The following is a 23472-nucleotide window of genomic DNA, read 5'->3' on the forward strand; positions in this document are numbered from 1 at the left end:
TTTATGTTGATTATATTAAATTTCATGTCAAAACTGATTTGAAAAGTTAATTTAAATTGTAAATTTGTAAAGCTATTTGGTAAACAGTAATGTTTCATATACAAATATGCACATTTGCTCTGTTGGAAGTGTAATTGTAGTCTGCATTTTCTTTTTGAATTTTAAGAAGTAATGATACTTTGCAACTTCTATTGCTTCTTTCAAGACAGCCAGTGAATAGTCTAATTTTGAGTCCATTAGTTATGATATGAAAATCTGAGATCGTACCATATTATTTCTATTTAGATTTTACCATAATTTTCTCTACAACTGCACAAAAAGGGTTAAAAAATGTTTTAGTTGATTTCAAACCTACCAGCTTTCAGGATGTTTTAATTGAAGAAATTACTTATGGTTGTTTTATAAAGGAGAAACCACAACATTCAATTTTATGTTATGCAGAGTGTATTGGCAGCACCAAAAAAAATTAGTAGGTCAGATTTCCTTTTAGCTGTCATGGAAGTCAGGAATTTGCTTATTTTTTATTACAGTACTTTTCGCTCAATTTTGCTTTAGGTTATTTATTCATTGGGGAACAGGTTTACTGTACACAAGTTTAAAGTTCAACCAATATCCAAAGTTTAAAAATACAGTACATTAATATGATTACTATATACTGTATGTCTATTTTCTTCTTAGGGCATACAGAATGGATATTAGAGAAACAATCAGCAAACAAAGTGTACCCACTTTATAGAAAGTTGCATTTGTCAGTGTGTTATGCATACCACAATGAAGATGGCACTTAAGGTCCTTTGTGCAACCCATCCCCCCTCTCATTTGCAATGCACTCTGCCTTTTATTTTTCATCTATTCTTGTTGGTGTCCACCCACCCACCTAGCTATGTAACTACAGGACCTCAGCCTTTATCCCAGTCAAATTTCATGATTTCATTCAAGAAGAAATCTGTCCTGTGAACCCCATGAGTCTCAGGTTGTAATCTGATTTCATTAACCTTAATAATTCTAGTAAATAAATGAAAGGATATCCAAATACCAATTGAACTACATTTGGCCATATGAATTTATATGTACGTACATTGTTTAAGGCACTCTTGAATGCATGAAGTCTTAGGGCTATATCTCTAGCAGTGCTGTGCGACTTATTTATAATATTTCTTCTTTGTTAGTCAGTTATTATAACATTATATGAAGTAAAATTCATCACAAACCCTATATCCTGACAAAATTGTAATAAATTTTGTAAAAGTATGAGATCATACATGTGCTGTCTTGCAAGGCCAAGGAAGTACTGTACGTACTATCTTGCAATGTCATCATAAGTTGTTAAATGAAAATATAGTTATGACAAATTTTGTTCCATACAACTGATAGTTGATCTTTTTTCAGGTGATTCAGAAAGGAAATCAGCATCCGTATCCCGTAGCTCTTCTATTGGTTCTTCTCAGTCACACTCTAGACAGATTTTCTCTTCAGGCCCAACAAGACCTCCCTTTAGAATTCCAGAATTTAGATGGTCTTACATTCACCAGAGATTGTTATCAGATGTTTTATTCTCTTTAGAAACAGACATGCAAGTGTGGAGAAGGTACAGTAATCCACTGATGTTCATTTTGATAGTGATAAAAAACAATAAATTTTCTCAATGTGAATAGAGCGATTGATTTCTTCACACCGACCAGCTTTTCACATTTGTAATTATTTAATTAGAAAATTTTATTTGAACCGTAAAATTAAGATTGTTTTTGACATCTTTTGTGCCTTAATGTTAGTTAAAGCATGTGAAATTAATAATATATCATAAAGCATAAGCATTTGATAAGTACTCCTGGAATTTTAGATAATGTATAGTACTTTATTCCATCTCAGTAGAGAAAAATTTTGTACAGAAAATGTTTTTTAATGCATACAGTATTTTTCTCTATACTGTGTATAGGTTTACAATCCCTTATCTGAAAAGTTTTACCTTTATTTATAAATGTTATATTTTAATTGAGGCGACAATGTGATTTTGCCAGTTTTGGATATTGCTTTCACTCTTCCTAAATGTTATTCTTTCATTTATTTAGTTGCATGTTTGTATTATTAGTATACTTCCTTAAGACCTTCACTACATGGAGGATGAATAAAATTTTATTTTCATTTTTACTTAAGGAGATCATCATTGGGAATTAGCAAGTTTTTAACTTCAAGAAGTATAACAGAACTCTTAATGAATGTGCAGTATTCAAGCTAATGAACATAATATGTTTGTTTGTCATAAGAAATAGTAATGAAGTATTAGACAAGCCACAGGTTTGGTAAGCCTGGCTAAATGTATGGTGATTTACATTTAGCCTAACAGTGTTTGCTTCTAGGCCTATTAATTAGTCCCAAGCTAACTTGAATGTATATTGTAACATGCTTTATAAATGGAAATTAGTAAAACTGATACAAGCACAATAGGGCTAGCTTAGTATAATCTGCTGAAAATGAAACTTTGACATTAAGTACTAAATATAGACAATCTACCAAAAATGCCATTTCACAATACGTACAAGAGCTATCTCATGAAATTGTTTGGAAACAGAATTGTAATGGTTGCATATGTGAGATCAGATAATAGAGAAGTATAAACAATAATTACAGTTCTGTTGATGCAGCATACTATTGAGCTTTATAGAATGTTCTTGTCGAAAATTAAATATGTTAATGAATTTATTGTGCAAGCTTCAATTCCAAAATCCTTAAACCAAAATAACAACTGTCCCCAAAGGTTCCAGATAAGTATAATTGTGAACCTGTACATACAATACTATGGATGAAATGTTTCAAAATGGAGCTAGTATACAGATTAGATATTTTAACTGTAAATGAAAAAACTCATTTATATAAGATAATATTCTATATAAAGGAATTATAGTAGATAATGGGATATGCAAATGTGCTGTATAATTTTTTTTAACGAAAGCTGTATTCATAATAGGATGTTTTGTTGTTAAATTAGTAAAAGAAGGTTAAACTTACCTATATATATCACAATCTGTACAAACTGCAACAAAGTGTAATGTATTTTTATATGATTTCAGTCACTCTACAAAAAGTGTTTTAGACTTTGTCAACAACAGCGAGAATGCCATCTTTGTAGTGAATACTGTGCACCTCATATCTCAGTTAGCAGACAACCTCATCATTGCTTGTGGAGGTCTCTTACCTCTCTTAGCATCTGCTACCTCACCAAATGTAAGTTAATTGTGGATATTTCTTTTGGAAGAATGCTGTTAATAGAGAGATTGCCTGTTTATTCTAGATGTATTCTGCTATATTTGAGGAATAATGAGGAATCTCAGTGAAATATTAAAATTTGCTGTAGAGATGAAATATAGTAACGAGAAAACAAACTACACAAGAGGTGACAAGCTATTCCTGTACTTAGTATGTATATAAGAGAATTTGTTGACCAATACTTTGTTATTTGGCTTGTCACTTTGCATATTTGTAACATTGTTAATTTTTACTAACTTCACATTGTTTCACGTGTGTGTTTATCAGAATGAACTTGATGTGCTGGAACCAACTCAAGGAATGGGTGTAGAAGTTGCTGTGTCTTTTCTACATCGACTAGTCAACATGGCTGATGTTTTAGTATTTGCATCTTCACTTAATTTCTCGGAGCTAGAGGCTGAGAAGAATATGTCAAGTGGAGGTATCCTTAGACAATGCTTGAGACTGGTATGTATCATTTAATTTTTTTTCTACCCACAAAGCACTTGTTTTGGTTATTGTTCTTGCCTTTTATGAAACAACTTCAGGGAAAATAGAAGATAGCTTTTTCTTCCATAGGGTGTAAAGTCAAGATTTGCTACATCTCATTAGTTTCATTTGTACTGACAGGACATCACTACCATCATAACCATTTTTATGTCAGTTTTCCCCATATAAGTGGTTAGATATGACAGAATTTCATTTATTTTTCATTGTGATTGTTGTTGGTGCTGCTGTTGTTGAATTAGTCGTCTGCATGAGTCATGTGCTCACGGAAGTCGCCGATGCTTCCTGGAACCAGCGAATGTTTTGGACGCGATTTTTCGTAGAGTAGCGACGCCAGTCTCTATGAACTTCTATTAGACCTAATGTCTTCAACTGTCCCCTTGTCCATGTTTTCCTGAGGCATCCTACAGCTCTTTGCCCTGCTACTCCCACATCTCTTTTGCTTTGTACCAATGAGGCATTCTACTTCATTGGTGGTTGGACTATTTCTCTTCATTTTGTCCATGTTGCAGCTACTCTTACCATTCTCTCGCCTCCTGCTTCACAGTTCAGTTTGTCCCCAAGGTAACAGAAATTCTGTACCTCTTCAAAGACTTGCCTCTTAATCACAACAGCGTTCTCACCTCCATTCTCCTCCCTGTTTGCCCTTGTGATGTATTTCAGGCAACAAAATCTCCTCTTCCATTTATATTTTGTAATCCTGAGAACCTCTTTTGACACAATCTGCTACACTCAGTAAATGTTATAATGTCTACCCTCTCATGTTTCCTGCAACAACCACATGGCCACTTGCTTGATTGTATGCTTTCCTTTGTCTCCTTTCCAGTCACCACAAGCTTTGTTTTGCATACAGTACTTTTATTTTCTGTCCTCTCCTCTGCATTCCAGTCTCCCAGTTTTTAACATCACCACCTTTTCTTCAGATTTTGCTGTTAACATTAACACTGGGTTATCTGTATAAACCAGCTGCTGATCCACAATGGAAACCATCATATTGTGGTACATTTGCTACTATCTTCACTCTGGATCTAGTGTTGTGTTAGAGTAACATTACTGGTTTAATAAGTTTTTTTAGTACCATCTTCCTTCATGATGCCTTTTTGATTACTTGTCTTCATACTCTGTCAAATACCTTTTTGAAGATTCACAGGTATGCAGTGTATTGTGTATTCTCTTTTGCTTAGTGTGGTACTTTTCTTGTAGTTGTCTCCTTATAAAAACTGTTTCCTCTGTTGATCTCTTTGACATGTCTAACAGGTAAATATTGATTTTATATATGCAAGTTATGTAATTACCAAGTAATTACATAACTATAAGTTTCACTCGTCGGCAGCTAGAATTTTGGAATTTGCAGTAGCATAAGTTTCTTTTGCCTAGACTACTGACCCCGCCCACTTTCAGGGCAAGAGAGGAACCTGCTCAGCTCAGAATTTCAATATGTATGTTTCTGCTGGCTGATGATGAAACAACAATTAGCACCAGCAGTTGTTTTGGAATTTTTTGTCTCAGTTGGTCACATTTTGCAGCAATTGGTGAAGTATTCTCATCTATGGAAGGCTGTTCGACAAAATAAGTCAACATCAGGTTTTTTCCAGATCTAATTTCCCGATTTTTGATGATGTATACTGATTTGGACTGTTAGATTTTGTTGACACTTTTGACTTGTCGACATGTCCGATTCTAGTTCCCAGAGTGTCAGGTATTGCAGCAAAGGTTTCAATACTAGATTAATGAAAGCCTGTTATGACCTACACACTTGATGCATGACCTGTAGAGGTCAGAATTGTACCCCTGACTTGACTTGCAATGAATGTGATAATTTGGATAGCAAGATGTGGAAGACTTTGAAGAGTTTTGATTAAGTCGGACAGAGATAAAAAGAGAAAGCGGCTTCTAGAGTCAGTAACAAAAAGACATTAGCCAGTCAGGAGTCCGCTAAGTCTGTTGTAGAAAATATTTCTGAACCTGTGTCATTTATTCCACCCAATCCCAGTTCTCAATCTGTTACACCCACTCCACTCCATCTCCTTTACTCCCAATCTTGACCCTATTGCCATCCTTGAGAAGAGAGTTAACCAAAAGTTTGGGTTATTAGTGCACACTGTGGAACAGTTAGGCACTTTGGTGAAAGTCCTAATGAACAAATTTATTAAGAAAAGTGAAGGTGAATTTTAGTGGAGGAGATGGCTGTCTGTCCTGCCGATTCTTCTAGGCAAAGGTCCCTGGCATACTCCATTAAACCTGGGAGGAGCCAAACCAGTAGCCCAGAGGAGGTCGGTGGGGTCTGCCTACAGGCTCCCTCAGTGGGGCCTGTTGTTGCATCCCAGGTTACAACAGAGCGCCACTGAAAAGGTGTTTCTATGGAAGTGAGTTGTCTTTTGTTCAGTTTGTTTAGTTCTGGTAAATCTAGTCCAAGGTGTCAGTGACACTTTCCAGAAGAATCACATCCTTTGAAAAGATGTGCAAAGGAAGTTTCTTCCGCAGTACTACCACTTAAAAGGTTCAGAGAACCTCCGCAAGAACAACAACCATCCTGTAGGTTTTGGGATAGTCCCGAGTTTTTGTACATGGAACTTACCCAGCAGATATATACTTAGCTATAGACTCCGTCGTCCCCGACAGAAATTCGAATTTCGCGGCACACGCTGCAGGTAGGTCAGGTGATCTACCGCCCCTGCCGCTGGGTGGCAGGAATAGGAACGATTACCGTTCTAGAACCAGATTTTCTCTGTCGCGGTAGTGTCAACATACGTTGTTGCTACCTCCTGACTTGATTTTCGTTTTTTCATCGCCATCGACCTTCTGGGCTGTCTTTTGCAGGGAAGTACTGGGTCTTTGGTTTGGCATACGCTTTTATTAACTTTTTAATGAATTTGGCTTCGAAATTTCGAAGAATATATTACGTGAAACTACCGAATTTTTCGGTAGACACTTATATTTTGCAATAAGGGAAATATTGATATTTTTTATTTTTATTTTTTTTTTTTTTTGTGGCCACAGATTCCGTGTTCCGACAAAATGGAACTGCTCCTCATCAAACTTCTTTGAGGAAGTTTATGAAGGAATTCTTTGTTTCTCTTAGCCCTAAACGACCAAGAAGACAAGTGAATTTTTTGTGCATTGGAATCTCGCATCAGATTCAATGGAGACTCGGCAATGAGTTCTTGCCAGCATAGTATGTATGGCAAAAGAAATAAATCCCTCTATTCCTGACGCAACGCTTTCAGATAGAAGTTTAGTTGCCCAGGCAGGGTACTTACATTTTCATCTACAGAAGAAGAGATGGTTTAAACGTTTGCCTACAGAGTCTTCGGGGTGCGATGAGGGCTCAAAATGCTTCCCAGAAGGTATTCAGAAGGATACAATAAGAGCTAGAAATCAGGGTTCCGCCCAATTTCAGCTCAGAGTCTCCTTCGACTTCCAGACTCCTTCCCTTCCTTCGGGCAAGGATAGGGAAGATTCTGCAACGAGGAACCTCATCAACATGTAAGAAGAGATCTCGTTAGCAAAAGAAGTGTTCACGAAGGATCCTCCTCGGAGGAAGACTCTTCTCTCTCGTATTGTTAGATATCCTGTCGTCTACTGCGTGTAGCTGACTAAAATCACCTCCCCTTGCCAGGGGCCAAAAGCTCAAAGGGGAAGAATTTCTTCCACCCTTCTCCAGTCTCCTGATAAACTATGTGGTTGTTCAGGACTCTCGGACAATGTAGCGCCAGCCAAGCGCCAAATGCCAATACAGGCGAAAAACGCCAGAGGCGGACAGTTCCAAGGAACTCTGTCATGGTCGGATACTGAGAAGGAGCGGGCCTCCAACCTGGCGCAAATGCGCCAGAGGCGAACAAATCGGACAGATATAAGAGTGTCCGATGTGGACATCGCCAGACAGCCTAGAGACTCTTCCAAGCTCGAAGCTCCAGCAAGTGTGGAGGAGCCAAGCCAGGCGCGAGGCGCCAGCCAGGGCTCTAGGAGCCAGACCAGGCCGGCTAGGAGCCAACCAGGCTCTTAGGAGCCTCCAGGCTCTAGGACCAACCAGGCTCTAGAGCCAGCCCAGGCTCTAGGACCAAACCAGGCTCTAGGGCCAGCCAGCTCTAGGAGCCAACCAGGCTCTAGGTGCCAGCCAGCTCTAGGAAAGCCAGCCAGCTAGGAGCCACCAGGCTCTAGGAGCCAGCCAAGGCTCTAGAGCCAGCCAGGCTCTAGGAGCCAGCCAGGCTCTAGAGCCAGCCAGGCTCTAGGAGCCAGCCAGGCTCTAGGAGCCAGCCAGGCTCTAGGAGCCAGCCAGGCTCTAGAAGCCAGCCAGGCTCTAGAAGCCAGCCAGGCGCCATCCAGGTGCCAGGCTCCTTCAAGGCTAGGCTCCAGTCAGGATTGAGGATCCATCCAGACGCAAGGCTCCTTCCAGTAAAGAGAAACCTAAAGCTCTGTCATGTAAGAGGGCTAGTCCCCATTGATATGATACGGGTAAGGCTCTGCCATGTAAGTGGGTCAGCCCCCATTGGCACGATCCGAGAAGGCTCTGTCGTGTAAGCGGGCTAGCCCCCATTGACATGATCCAGATGGGTTTGTCAGTCATAGGTCCCTACCTCGCTGAAACTCTTGAGGCACGCAGACTCATAGACAGTAATCATGAAGTCTTCTGCCAGGCTCCAGGTGCCTTCCAGGCGCAAGGCACCAGCCAGACGCAAGGCACCAGCCAGGCGCGAGGCGCTAGCCAGGAAGGAGGAGCCAATCAGGCACCAGCCAGGCGCAAGGCGCCATCCAGGCGCGAGGCTCCAGCCAGGCTCTAGGCGCCATTCAGGCGCAAAGCTCCAGCCAGGCGCGAGGCGCTAGACAGGCGCTAGGCGCCTGCCAGGCACGAAGCGCTAGCCAGGCTCCAGGCTTCACCCAGAAGAGATCTATATCAAAGAACGCCCTGGCCTTCTTTGAGACATTGTGATCTCATAAGCACTTGATAAGTGCATTGATGATTCCTTCAAACAGCTGAGAATTAAAAGCGCATGAAGTGCGAGCTTTTCCGAATTCTTGTTCTTTCCCTAACAATATGTCATAAGGACATATTAGCTGTCACATACGGGAGATGCAACTCTGTGTTGACTTCCCATTATCCGAAGGATGTCAAGATAACCTTCGAGGGATCCTTCTCTCTTGGTTGATACAAGTCTGCGGATACATTGCTGGGATAGGGAGCAGATACTGATCCTTAACTAGTGAGTTAAATTTTATTTAACGTCGTGTTTTTTCTTTGGGTTGTTTGAAAGGAGTTTGTAGATAACTCTTTTCAACTTAAGCACTAACCCTCGTGTTAGGATCAGGTGATCGGGATCGGTGTTGTGCTCCTTAATTATGCCACTAGGCATAGGCATATTGTCATGTAAGAGGCTCTGTCGAGTAAATGGATAAGACCCCATCGACAGACCCACAAGAACTCTTAGCCATAGGTCACATCCTCGCTGAGGCTCTTGAGACGAAGCAGATTCCTAGGCATTAGCCATGGAGTCTTCCGCCTGATCAAGTAGGAACCAAGGTTTTATTTATTTATTACCTACAACGTATGTTGTTTACCTGTCTATTCAGTAAATAGTTGTCTCTTTCCCACCACCAAGGGTGTCAATCAGCTAAGTATATATCTGCTGGGTAAGTTCCATGTACAAAAATGATATTGTTAAGATACAATAAAGTTTTGTACATACTTACCTGGCAGATATATACGATTGATGGCCCACCCAACCTCCCCTCAGGAGACAGGTGGAAGAGAAAATCTGGTTCTAGAACGGTAATCGTTCCTATTCCTGCCACCCAGCGGTAGGGGCGGTAGATCACCTGACCTACCTGCAGCGTGTGCCGCGAAATTCGAATTTCTGTCGGGGACGACGGAGTCTATAGCTAAGTATATATCTGCCAGGTAAGTATGTACAAAACTTTATTGTATCTTAACAATATCATGTTTCTCGTAGGACCATCCAGAGTCAGAGGAACAGTATTCTAAGAAGAAATGTCTGGGAGCTCGTAAACGCTCTTCCTCTTCGAGGAACCCTTCCTCAGTTGAGCACCCATTTGTTGCTCAGGAGCATACTCCGTCATTTAAGGAAGTGACTGAGTGCCTATTGGTGCCTGAGCGCCATCGGGCGCCCAGTACTGCATTGTTTCTCTTTCCTCGAACTCTCTCGAGCCCATGAACAGCCATTGGCACCAGAACGATCTGTGGCACCAGATCCATCTTCTGCGCATGGAAGGTGCTCAGTGCTAGTCCACACGGAGGTGTACCAGTGCCCATTAGCACCATGGAGCCCATTGGCGCCCGAGTGCCAGGTCACGCACAAGAGTCAGTTAGCTTCTAAGCTCAGCTTTTCTCCTGATCCAATCCTTGTTTGACAACAGCTCCCCCTGACACCCCCATTGGTACTGGCTTCTCCTGTTATGGGGATTTTGAATCTGGTCACTGCTTTAGTACACCAGGCTCCCATAGTAGAGGACCCATCTTTTATGTCTATTTAACAACAATTGGATAACATTTTGAGTTTAATAAAGACAACCCCTTCTATTCCTCGGCCACAGGCAGACTTGTTCCCTGTTCCTTCAGCCAAGGAAGAGGAACGGGACCCAGTCAAGCCACCTACAGCTCACAGTTCGTTACTTAATTATTTGTTGGCAATGTTTCCCAATTTCTTCTCCTGCAGCTCCGGCCTTGCCAGTCTCAACATATTAGATGGATAACAAGACAGCAGACGAGAGACGCCCCAAGATGGTGCTCTCTTCCTCAGCTAAGAAGACCTTACATGAAGTGGATAGTTAGCTCAAGGGAAAGAGAGAACAGGGAAGGCCTCTTTTAGCTGTCCTCCTTCCAGACTTACACAGAGTATATATTTGTCTTGTGTTACTGGAGAAGCTCCTTCCTTGGGAGCCTCTGCATCCTCCCAGGGAGACTTCTCTGGTCTGATAGGCTCTTCCCGGAGATCAGCCTTTAATTATGCGAAAATTCTTTTTTCAATTTCTGAACTGAACCATTTTATTAAACATATCTTTAAAAGTTCTGGAAGTATTTAGTTTTTTGGACAGAGCAATAGGAGCTCTTGCTTGTAAAATTAAGGACTGGACTGCCCTATTCTTCCGGAGGACATCTCAGATTTTCTGGGAGTCATTTCCTGCCTTGATAAAGGTATCAGAAACAGTTCTCTGAAGCTAGCCTCCCTCTTTGAGATGGGAGTAGTATAAGGAAAAAGAGCTTTGGTGTTCTTACACCACTAAAGAATTCACCCATTTGCAGAATTCCACTCCTGTTTTCTCCTCTGGACAAGCAACATTTTCCCACAGGCAACAATAATTCAAATTGCATTGGACCTTCAGAAAAAATCTACACAGGATCTTCTCATGCAATCAGCTAGGCAGCCTAGAGACTCCTTCCTTCATTTCTCGGACAGTCTCGCCCCCTCAGCCTCAGCCCCTTCGTGGTAGAGACTGATAGAGAATTAACCCCAGACCATGAGCGAACGTATGGTTTTCCTCTTGGACAATCAAGAAGTCACCATGAAGCCCTCCTCTCATAAATAAGAACAGTCCTCAGTACACCGGTGGGAGCAAGGTTCCTGCATTTTTGGGAATATGTATGTACTATTGGGAAGAGAAGGGAGCAGAACCTTGGATCATAGAGGTCCTGAAGAAGAGATATTCGATTCCTTTCATAAGAAAGCCTCCTTTAACCAGCTCGCCTATCACATTGACAGCCTATTCAACAGGATCTGACAGGTATTTAGCCCTCTCTGTAGAAGAGGGGAAAGAAGCCATTGAAGTGTCAAGTTGGATGATTTCGAGAGACTTGAGGGGTGCATACTTCCACATCCAGTTCATCCGGACTCAAGAGGGTTCAGAATGTTCGTTTTCTGTAACATGATGTATCAGTTCAGAGCCCTTTGCTTTGGCCTTTCAACAGCTCCCCAGGTATTCACGAGAGTTTTAGTGCCCATAGCGAAATGGTTACATCTTAGGCTGGTGAACATTTTGCTCTACCTAGACAATTGGCTTCTTTTATCTCAGTCCAAGGAGAAATGTACAGAGGGTATTCAAAAGACCCCTCTGCCAGCCCAGAATTTAGGGCTTCTGATAAACTCGCAAAAGTCACATCTAATTCCTTCTCAGGAAATAGTTTACAGGCAGTCCCCAGTTATGGGTTGGGGTTCCATTCTGACAGCTTGATGAAAAGCAAAAATCAGCGATTTTTGGCACTTATGGCGCTGATAACCTGATTTTGGTGCTGATAACCAGTTAATGGTGCCTCTGTTAGGTATGTATTGGTGCCATAACTCTATTGTCGGCACCAATTACTGAAAAACGGCACATTATGGCACCGAAAATCAATGATTTTCAGCGCTAGACAAGCCCCATAAAACTAGATCACTGTTAACCAAGTCTGCCGATAACCGGGGATTGCCTGTATTTGGGATGAGGATAAACCCTCTTGATTTTCAGGTTTTCCTGTCCCCCAAAAGGATAGAGTTGCGCTTACAGTAGGTTGAGAAATTCTTCCCTTCAGTCCTGTTCTGCAAACATTTGTTTGAGCCTTCTAGGGACCCTTGCTTCCATGGAACAGTTTGTATCCTTAGGAAGGCTACACATGAGAACCCTCTAATTTTATCCAAGACTCAATTGGGACGGAAAGAAATATCTGGACACTTGTTTCCCAATCCCTATGGTTGAGGTCACGAGACAGGCTCTCTCAAGGGAAGTCACTTCTTCCTCTGTACCCCGACATAGTGTTTTACTCAGATGTAAGGGTTCGAACCCTTTCGTTCAATCTCATTGAGGGACTATACTAGGAAGACATTATATTTTGAGGCTTTAGCTACTGCTAAGCGCATGAGCTATGTTTTACTCAGTAAGGGTTCGAACCCTTTCGTTCAATCTCATTGAGGGACTATACTAGGAAGACATGATATTTTGAGGCTTTAGCTACTGCTAAGCGCATGAGCTAATTACACGCAATGGACAAAAGAGTTGGGTTTTCCCAGGGTGATGCAGTGTGTTCGTTCACCCCGGGGTTTTAGCAAAAAACGAGACATCATCCAAACCATTGTCTCATTCCTTTCCTATAAAGAGCCTGATGGATATTTTAGGTCCTGAGGAAGAAGATAGTACTCTCTGCCATGTAAGGGCACTAAGATGTTATTTACATAGAACAGAGAAAGTTCGTGACACATTGAGCAAGAGTAACCTTTAGTACTTGGTAAAGAATCCTTCTCACCCCCTCTCAAAAAATTCTCTAGCATTTTTCCTGAGAGACTTTATTTCGAAGTCCACTCTCAAATTAAAGAGGATGCGTTATCCGTGGTTAAAGTGAAAACATACGAAGTAAGGGCGGTAGCCACTTTCAAGCACAATTTATCCATTTCACAGCTCGTTACTTACACAAATTAGAAACTATATACGTATGAAGATTGTAGTACCTTAGATCCAACTTCAGTTGCTGGCATAGTGTTTGGAGAGGGAGTGTAAGAAGTACTTCCTTTCATTTCACTTCACCCTGAAGGAGGAGTGTCGAGTTGTAGGGGAGCCTGGGGGTGCTATGTACTTGGAGTACCCTCCAATTTTGCTTTTAATGGTTGGGTAGTGGTGTGTGTTTTCAATTTGGTGTAGGTGACTACATTTATTAATCTGGTTGTTTGTGTATGGTACTGAACCCAAGCCCAAGGCAACTTTTAATGCTTTGCCAGCATAATTTGAAGAAGTCACACTTATAATTTTTAGAAAGAATACAGGCAGTCCCTGGGTTACGACAGTCTCGGCTTACGACGTTCCGAGGTTACGACGCTTTTCAATTATATTCATTAGATATTATTTCCAGGGTTACGACACATGTTCCAGGGTTACGACGCCTACAACGCTCATCTGGCAGATGAAATATGATACCAAAAATGCAAAATAATCAATATTTGAAGGTTTATTTATGAAAAATGCCATATTAACTGATTGCAGCCAGTGTATTTTTGGCCTGTTCACAATAGGAGTTTGATTCTTCCTTGTATGTAGCAAGGACTCAATTGAGGAATGAGATAGCCAATAAAATGAATACCATTTTGAAGAAACAGGTATACTTGATTTTAATAGCTTGTGTCCCGTTGAGTCTAATTTGTTTGGATCTATTGTTTGAATAAGATTACGCACATGAAGTGGAGAAAGGGAACAAGTTTCCGTGCCTCTCTAAACTGTACACAAACACGAAATGGCATATTCTGCTGCACAGCATATATTTTATGCCAATTAAAATTGCCATTTATTGTATTTTTTACTAACATTACCAGCAAGACAAGAATAGAAGATGCTACAAGAAAGAAAGTTAATATAAGGAATCCTTTCTTAGCCAACTTTACCTCTTCTAGTGTCCCATGATGCTGAGTGGATACTCTTTAGAATTTTTTTTGCGTACAAAAAGTTAAGGCAAAGTTAATTTGAGATGATTGCTTATATTAACTCTATATTGGAAATTTAGTCTTATTGTAATCCATTGGAATTGCAATGAATAATTATTATTATTATTATTATTATTATTATTATTATTATGATTATTATTATTATTATTATTATTATTCAACAGGTATGTACAGTGGCTGTGAGAAATTGCCTTGAGTGCCGTGAAAGAAGTCGTCTCCAGGAGGTTAATGGAGCTGGTGGTAATGGAATCAAGCCCATAAGTAAATCTAGACATATTCATTCTCTAATCAGAGGAGCGCAAGCATCTCCAAAGGTTAATCTCTTCCTCAAACATTTTTCTCTTTTCCATACATTTTCCAAATGTGTCAGAGATACTGCATAAGGAATTATTCCTATTATTTTCTGAAAGCATTTGATGATTACTTATTCCTGATTTTCTTCAACAGAATATAGTGGAGAATCTTGGCACTCAAAACAGTCCTGTTAGAGACCCTGAAAAACTACTGCAAGACATGGATGTTAACAGATTGAGAGCTGTTATATACCGTGATGTGGTAAGTATTTATGGTAGTCGTGTGGCATATTATAATTGAATAATATATATCAGTGTAAAAGGTGATTGTGTGGATGAGGCAACCACCAAAATTTCGGTTTAATATACTGTATGTACAGGTTTTGAGCTGTAATCGCTCTACAAGATGACCTCAAATTTTGCTTACATGTACTACTTACTATAGTACGTATACTAATTCAAAGTATTTTAAAAACAAAGTAAGCAGTAAACTTAAAATGCACCATATTACCATGTATTCTTTAAATAGGGAAATTCTAGGCTATTCTAGATTAGCTTAGACTGGCCTAGCATAGGTAAGCCTAGGTTTAAAGGGTAGAAAGTACTATTAAATTTTTGATAAAGTTAGAAAGATCTTTATTGTAGAATGGGAATTGTACAAATCTGCATTGCGATCGGCCACACTAATCCTCTGGGTGTGGAATAATTTTTTAAAGGTTCAAATCCACTCTCACACAGTGACTTAAATGGAAGGAATAATAGTTTTTTGTTTATATGAAACAGTATCTTGTACTTAAGAAGGTTATGTTTGATGTAGTAGTGCTTTACTGTATTTAGAATAAAAAAAATTAGAAATTGTACCATGTAAAACTCTTTGTAATGAAATTCATATTTCTGTCTGTTGCATATAGTACTGCTTTTGATTGTGGTACATTTCGTTCAAGTGCTATTGTTGAAGAAACTTTTTGGCTGTTTTGTTTTTTCTAATAAATAGTTTTATTTTTTACTTCAGGAGGAAACAAAGCAAGCTCAGTTCTTATCTTTAGCAATTGTCTACTTCATTTCGGTGCTTATGGTGTCAAAGTATCGAGACATTTTAGAACCACCCACCAATGCCTCCTCTTCACCACCCCCACCACCGCAAACTGCTCACACCAATGGTGCGTTTACACAGCACCATTTCTCAGGTAAGGTTTTTTTCTCATAAGGTGAGTTATTTTACACGTATGCAACTACTTTGCAGAGAGTTAATTGACAAACTTAATAGATTTTCTTCACTGTTACTCCATGGTGGGATTTAATAATAACAACCAAGAGGAATTTCATTCTGTGTATTGTACAAGTTACCCCATAATATGCAGAGTTATTTTTGTTAAGCAGACTGTTGGAAAGTTAAAAGTGCACCACTGATTGAGCTAAATACTGTTAATGTTTAGGTTTAATAATGATTGAATTTACTTTAAATATTTTTGAGCTTTTATGTATCTACCATGTATATTTTTCAATTAGTTTTTTCATATATCATACATACAGAATTCCTGAACAAGTTAGGCATTGATATTATATAGCAATATCTTTTTAGCATAATGCAGCACTTTACTAAGTCAAATATACAGTAAAACCTCATTTTAACGGACCTGGAACCAATGGACATTGGATTTAACTGACAAAATCCAGCCAAGGCTAATATAGTCTAAGAAGACTGCTATATTACAAAACCATCTGTGTATAGGCTAGTTTTTGCAACAACAGGTATCTTATGAAAAATTGGTTATGTAAGGATATTACAAATGCTGTTTTACTTACTGTATCCTTAAAAATTCAAAATAAACAAAATAGTAAAACCAATTCTATATCATGTTTTTCATAAACACATTGCCTAAAAGGAAAACATTGTTTTGTTTGTTTCATCGCCACCACAAACCCCTAACAATACGATAATGTACAGTAATTCTAAACTATCATTTACTACCAAAATGATGATGAATTTTTATTGAAAAATTAATAATATGTTATTATAAATGTTATTACTACTGTAAATTACACTACCATCACAATTTCAAAGGGTACTTAGAGATAACATTGCTGTGATTCCTACCATAATTAGATGTTTACATTTTGTCAGCTGGCTGGCCTCGCATGGATAAAAGTTGATTTCATTGATATGGAATTATTCATCAAATAGGCTATATATTATCAAGATATGCCAATGATTCATAAGGTAAAAATGGTTTTATAATTGTATGTATAGTAATACCCCGAACTTAAGCAAGGTTAGGTTCTAGACCCCCTCGTGCAAAGGGAAGTTTCACGGAAGTTTGGCATGGTCTCTAAAAATGCTAATAAAGGCTTACTTCTAGAGCTTGAAACACTAAATATGACCCTAATCATCCTCCCTAAAGATTAAGCTAAGTTTTAAATATAATTAAAGTTACTGTAATTTCATTTAAAAGTTAGCTGAATACATTACCCATAAAAAAGAAATAAATGGTTGGTAAAAATATAGGAGTGTGTGAAGATTACATATGTGCAGTATGTATTTCTCTCTTCTTTCCCCTTTCCGACCGACTGATCTATTTTTAGAAGTCTTCTCAGACACTTTTGAGAAATTCTTTATTCAGTCTCTTTCTCTTTGTTCTGAAATTCCTTTTCGTGAACAAACAGTGCTTTTTATGTGGACTAATACAACTCTCAGAGAGAGAGAGAGAGAGACATTGGAGAGGAGGAGAGAGTGATGGAGGGAGAGAGCGAGAGAGAGAGAGAGAGAGAGAGAGAGAGAGAGAGAGAGAGAAAAAAGCACAATCTTTACATAAGTATTAAGCTACGTAACTTATAAATTAAATTAAAGTTAGTGTAACTTCATTTAAAAGCTAGCCTGATACATTACCCTTAAAAAATAAATAAATGATTGGTATAAAGTATAGGAGTGTGTGAAGATTGCATACATATGGAGACATAGAGAGAAAGAGAACATTGATTACTAATCAGCAACCCTCTCCCTCCTGTCACATTACTTGACATATTTGACAGCTCTGGACTTTGAGCTTCTGGTGGAATTAAAAAGAAAGATAAGGGAAAGAATATTTTATATGTATTACTTTGTCATTACAGTTATATTATTATTATTATTATTATTATTATTATTATTATTATTATTATTATTATTATTATTATTATTATTATTATTATTATTATTATTATTATTATTATTATTATTATTATTATTATTATTATTATTATTATTATTATTATTATTATTATTATTATTTGAAAATTTTAATAAACATATAGTAGAGTAGATGTACCATAAAAATTCTCTCATCTCAGTAAGAGAGAGATAGAGAAGAGTTGCCTTACTTAAAAGTAAAATAGAAAGGTTATTTCACTGAAATACTATCACATACAAATTTTTTACTTAGAGTTATATTATTATTATTATTATTTGAAAATATTAATAAACATAGTACACACTACATGTACCATAAAAATTCTCTCATCTCTGTAAAAGAGAAAGAGAGAGAGAATTATTATTTTGATTATTTAATGTTATTCAATTTATGCATGAAAGCTTGAAAACTTATAAATGACAAAAAATTAAACAAACACTTTTGCAGTGTTTCTCCAGGATTTGGAAATGTTGCAATTGCATTCGCATGTCTGTGAAATACTTGCGTATGATAATTAGTTTGGTTCCAATGAAAAGTTGTGAATTCACGCAACTTGAATCGCTTAAGATTGAGGTATTACTGTATATAACTTAAGAAGGATTTTTTAAATATTTGTATGTATTTAATTTTTGTTCCATGATATTTATAATTTTATTTCACTGACTGTTAATTCAGTAAAAAGTTAGAATATTGGTATAGTATAATTTCAGTTACAGGATGTATTGTTTTCTTACCTTCTAGTATTGATTTGTAAAATGAATATTTCAAAGTAGTTGTTGTCAGTGTTATACTTTTAACTCAGTCAAGAAATGCTGTATATTCCTGCTAAAGGTGAAAAAGGAGAAACAAAGGCAATTCAGTCTAAAAGTGAAGAAGAGGAAAAGGAAAGCCCTAAACCAACCATAAAAAGTGAAAAGGAGAAGTTGAAAGATGAAGGTGAAGCTGCAGTTTTGCCCTTGGATGGGCCCGCAACAGTATCAGCTTTAGTATCTGAGTGTGTAGACAAGCCTGAATCATTGAAGAGTGCAGCTTTGCCCTCAGTAACTCTTCCTGCCCTGACTCTTTCTGTCATTCAGTCAAATCTTAAACAGACAGTACCAACCAATACCACCCAAGTACCCGTGGTACCTGAAATCAAAGAAGGAAAAGAAATAGCAAGTACAAGCAATGAAGGGAAAAGTAGTGTTCAGCAAGCCAAAAAGGTCGCTCCCATCTTTCCTTCGTTTTCACAAACTTTAGATCCTAAATATATGCCAGGAGGCTCATCAGTGGGTATATTTGGGAAATCAAAAGAAAAACCATGGAAAATGAATTTGTTTGGTGGTCTTGGAAAGACTCCAAAAAAGGATCAACCACAATCCACACCACAGTCTGAAGCTGCCAAAAGTGCTGACAGTAAAGAAAAATCAGCTGAAGGTACTTATTACAACTTTAAGACTTGTAGCAGCTTTCATAAACTGGCACAGTATTTCCTGTTTTACTGAAATGTATATCTTTCATAGATGTTATTGTAAAATTGTATGGTAACTCCTTACCATCCTCACTCCATAGTATCCATTGCAAAGTAATTTACAGTTGAAATTGACATATGGTTAACAAAGTACATAACTTACAGTATATAAACATTTACAATGATAATGTCACAATATGCAGTAATTCAAGAAACAATTGTACTTTGTCATATTTAATTTCTTGCCTTAGTTATTAGGAAAGTGTTTACCTGGCTGGTTTGGAATTACTGTATGAAATGTTCTTTGATGACTGCTATACTTTGCATAGTCAAATAGGATAAAAAGTATTGTACATTATGTAATAGATGTACAGATTTGTAGTTGTGCAGTCCCATATGTTGTTAAAGACTTATATTCATTGGTGCCGTATTAATGTGGTAAACTAGTGCTGTATTCATATATTAGGCTTGATTGTAAACATTAGGAGGTGTTTGAAAAGTCATTCTAAAGTTGATTTTAGAGGTGCACTTTAGTAATAACTAATTAAGTAGCTGTGTAATTGTTCTAATTAGAATAGGAATTGCTTTAGTATTGATGAAAAATTAAATGCTGTAAATGGTATTCAGAGATATGGCATAGTATATGTCACCACTTAGACAATTTGTTTAATGGTCTGTGATGAAAGTGACCTTATATTTAATTTGGGTTGAGCTTAACTCTGGGGTTTTGGATTTAAAGAGTTCAGTTGATCCAGCTTATGCACGTATATTTGATTAAGATTTTTAAACTTAGAGTATTTAATTTCCTTTAGTGAGTAATAAGTTTATTTTTTATTTAATAATTTTGGTAATATATCTACATAGAATTCTCATAATCATTTTGGTAGTTTCCTGAATTATTTGAGTAATTTTACTTTTTTCACTAACATTTCCTGTTTTATATGCTTTTATAAAATTTTTATCAAAAGCTTTGTAGTCATACATTAAAACTTTAGGGTACCGTTATTTTTCAAGCCAGTAAATCTTAGATAATATTGAAAAATGACTGGATGTTGTAAAATTACATACTTAGAAATAATGCGCAATAGTATTCGTGTTTAAATACTATTGTGTACTATGAGGTATTTCTAAACAAACTATTTTATAACTTCCAGTAATTTTTGTAGGAAGTTTGAAACCTGATGAACCACAATAGTACCAGTATTGCATTGTTCTAGGAAGGTAATGTTATGGTTAGGTTTTTTTTTTAACAATGATAAGAGATGACTGTAATGATTAAGAATCTTTGAGGTAAAAGAATTTAAAAATATTTATATATCATGCCAACTCTCTTTTAGATACATAGTTGCAGATGAATTATTGATGAGGAGGTAATATTCAATGTGATGTTTTGATCGTTGAATTTATGTTGCAGCTCAGTGCACCAGCACCCAACTGTTTGTTATACACAGCTCACATACAGTAATATAGTAATCATGTACAGTGCAATAATTAAAATATACTTTGTGTCAATAATACTGTACTTGTAATACTCTTAAGATTTTATGTTACATTTAGACATGTTGATTTGCTTGTATTTGTGCTGTTCATGGAGGAATTTCTAATCTCTTAATTAGTTTTAATCATATTTTTTACACATAGTTTCTTTATATTTGTCTTTATTCAAGTGACAACACTTGTGGGGAATATGTTTTGATTACGGCTTATGTTAAAAGTAATTATCAAGAAATTCTCCTCTTTTAGTCCATTAGTGCATACTACTGTCATGCAGTATGTACACCATTTTTTCTCAAGTTACAAAAAATCAAGGTGTTTTATCTTCATTTTAAAATTATTTATTGAAAAAGGCTTCGTATAATACAGTACTTTGTATAAATAAATTTATGGCCTTGTTTGCATTTGTTTACATTCATAGTTTTTTATTCTAAAATTCATGTACCCTGTATTTGTTATGTAAATGTTAATTTTGTTCTTTTCATCTTATGCTACTGTATATCACATTATCTTTAAATGGAGTGTTTCAAAAGAAAAAAAAGTCTTCTTTGGTTCTTGAATGTTAACAATGAAATATGTTTTATATGCATTATTTTTTGCAACTACTTTTTTTTAATTGTAATTATCCTTTACTTCTTAAAACTTTTTGGAGAACTACAGGATAGCACAATACTTAGAAATGTGTAGAAATGAAAAGAAGGAGAATTTTATGTAAGATCTCACTACATTGTATAATATTTCTTGCTTGAACTCTGGATCATGAAAACCATTGTGCAGGATATGTTTCAGTTATTTATTGATTTAGCAAAGTTTTATGGATGTTCATAAGTTTCCATGGATGAAACTATTTATTCATAGGCCTAATCTAAATGGTTTTTGTAGGTACAGAGCGTACTGGGGAAGTAGATGAAGATGGAGAATATGAGGTAATTGTTGTTGACCAACATAATTCATCTATATTAGCATCTGATCACTGTTCCACTGCATCATCTGGACCACCTTCCTTAAAGGTAATGAGAATCTTCTTTCACAGATTGCCAAAGTTTATTGATAATTCCTTTATCCTGCTAATACATGACCACATTGCTATTGCTTTGTAGGTACAGTTATTAAAAGTTAGTGTTATCCTAGGACCTTGGTTATCTTCTTAGGATCTTTATTTATGGTATTTAAGTTAACAGTATTTTTATAATAGGCATCTTTTAGAAGATTAGAATTTTATTCATAGTACTGTATATCATTTAGGTAGTAATGTTAGGATGTAGCTGATTCACCAGTGCATCGCAGTACCAGGTAATCTGTGTCCTGTGGAAACGACATACGCACAGTAGTTTTCCTTGTTGGAAATAGTTGTCTGTCCTTTATGGATACCATTAAGAGAACATTTTTTTTAACTATTATTCATGAGAAGTATAGATTAGATATGTTATAAGTATGAATAATAGCCGTCATCAGTTTGATTCTTATCATGTGAAGTATTCAATATTTGTTCCTTTACATGAAATAAAATAGATGTTATATATTTATGTACCATGTGGTCTGTTAATATTCCCAAGCTGAATTAAAAAAGAAGAGAGAAAACTATATAAAATTTTTAAATACATTTAAGAAATAATTTTTGTTTATTGTGAAAGGATGGACAAGTTGATTTTCTTTTATACCATGCCTTGAATGTCATATCCACATCTGAATTCTTCACTGAGTGATTTACATACATGAAAAAGATATAATTTTTGCTGTACAGTACTTACTATATTTCTGCATTGAATAACTTAATTATTGAATTACATAATGCCTTTAAATTTGAATGTTTTACTTGCTTGCTTTTACATATATTCAGAAATACTTGAAGGTATGGAGATCAGTAGGTGTTTTAAAGAAAGTTAAATTGTAATCTAAAGTTGAAGAGATTGCTATTCTTGCTGTAGTAGGGTAAATGTTAACATAAAGTAGATTGGGTCTTTTAAGTTTGATATGTATAGGTAATATTTGTTCTTGCTTACTGGAAATAATACAAGTATGCTAAATTCTGTTGTCTACAAAAAAGTAAAGAAGATATATAAAGAAACTTGAGTAAGGACAACTTACATTTATCAGACATGAAAGTGGTTAGGGTCTGAAGGTTTCATGAACATGCCATTTTGTATGATATTTTTTTTAATTTGACAAGACAATAAAGTTAATGCTGTCCATAATTGTTTACATGCATAGATTTGGTACAACTGTGATCGAAAGCTGACACCACTGATCAGCGTGTAAGAAATTTTACTGCTATGCAAAGCTGAAGTTTACTAATAATTAATCAAATCTAATTTAATAAGGGATATTTTAAATAGAGATCTAATTTTCTTACACAGTTACAATATCCATTCTTGTCATTTTGCATTGCTTGTCATTTAAAATACAGTAATATGTAAGTTGTTGTAATACATAGTGTTGATTTTATGGGCAGAGGCACAACCTTGGAATTAGCTTTATTCCTTATACAAACAGAATATGGATTTTTTATATTCAGATAGATTAGTATTTACTAGCTGTTTAAACTGACAAGTAGGAAAACCATTGTGGAACAGTTTACTAATTAAGAGTTGGTGATTGACAGCAGTGCCCCTATCTTCTGTAAAAAAAAAAAAAAAAAAGCAAATATACAGAATTGTGAACATGTCAGTAAAAGTTATAGTAGCTGGTACTGTAAAGAAGCAGTAAGCCCTTGTATGTGAAAGTTTTAATTATATGTTTTATAAATTTAACATGAAAATATCTATAAATTTTATAAATTTAACATGAAAATATCTATAACAATTTTGTAGGTCATTACTCTAGTTAGATATCATTGTATAAACCTCACTTCTGCTTAATTTTGTCATATTGCATCGTATCATATATTTACCCAGGAAATCTGG

General features: G+C 36.6%; 1 protein-coding gene across 6 annotated transcripts in view; it reads left to right on the forward strand.

Moving 5' to 3' along the window:
• LOC135201400 (neurobeachin-like) overlaps positions 1-23472 on the forward strand; it is a 562670-nt gene that overhangs the window by 79477 nt on the left and 459721 nt on the right. For 4 of the 6 annotated variants that reach the window (XM_064230269.1, XM_064230271.1, XM_064230273.1 and 1 more), the window contains 8 exons: positions 1390-1588; positions 3069-3222; positions 3532-3711; positions 14330-14479; positions 14613-14720; positions 15471-15645; positions 18457-19041; positions 21452-21579. In XM_064230269.1, the coding sequence (XP_064086339.1) occupies positions 1390-1588; positions 3069-3222; positions 3532-3711; positions 14330-14479; positions 14613-14720; positions 15471-15645; positions 18457-19041; positions 21452-21579 (1679 nt within the window). The remainder of the gene's footprint in view (positions 1-1389; positions 1589-3068; positions 3223-3531; positions 3712-14329; positions 14480-14612; positions 14721-15470; positions 15646-18456; positions 19042-21451; positions 21580-23472) is intronic. The other 2 variants (XM_064230274.1, XM_064230275.1) reach the window with 1 other exon arrangement.

The sequence above is a fragment of the Macrobrachium nipponense genome, chromosome 28 (assembly GCF_015104395.2).
Source record: "Macrobrachium nipponense isolate FS-2020 chromosome 28, ASM1510439v2, whole genome shotgun sequence".
NCBI lineage: Eukaryota > Metazoa > Arthropoda > Malacostraca > Decapoda > Palaemonidae > Macrobrachium > Macrobrachium nipponense.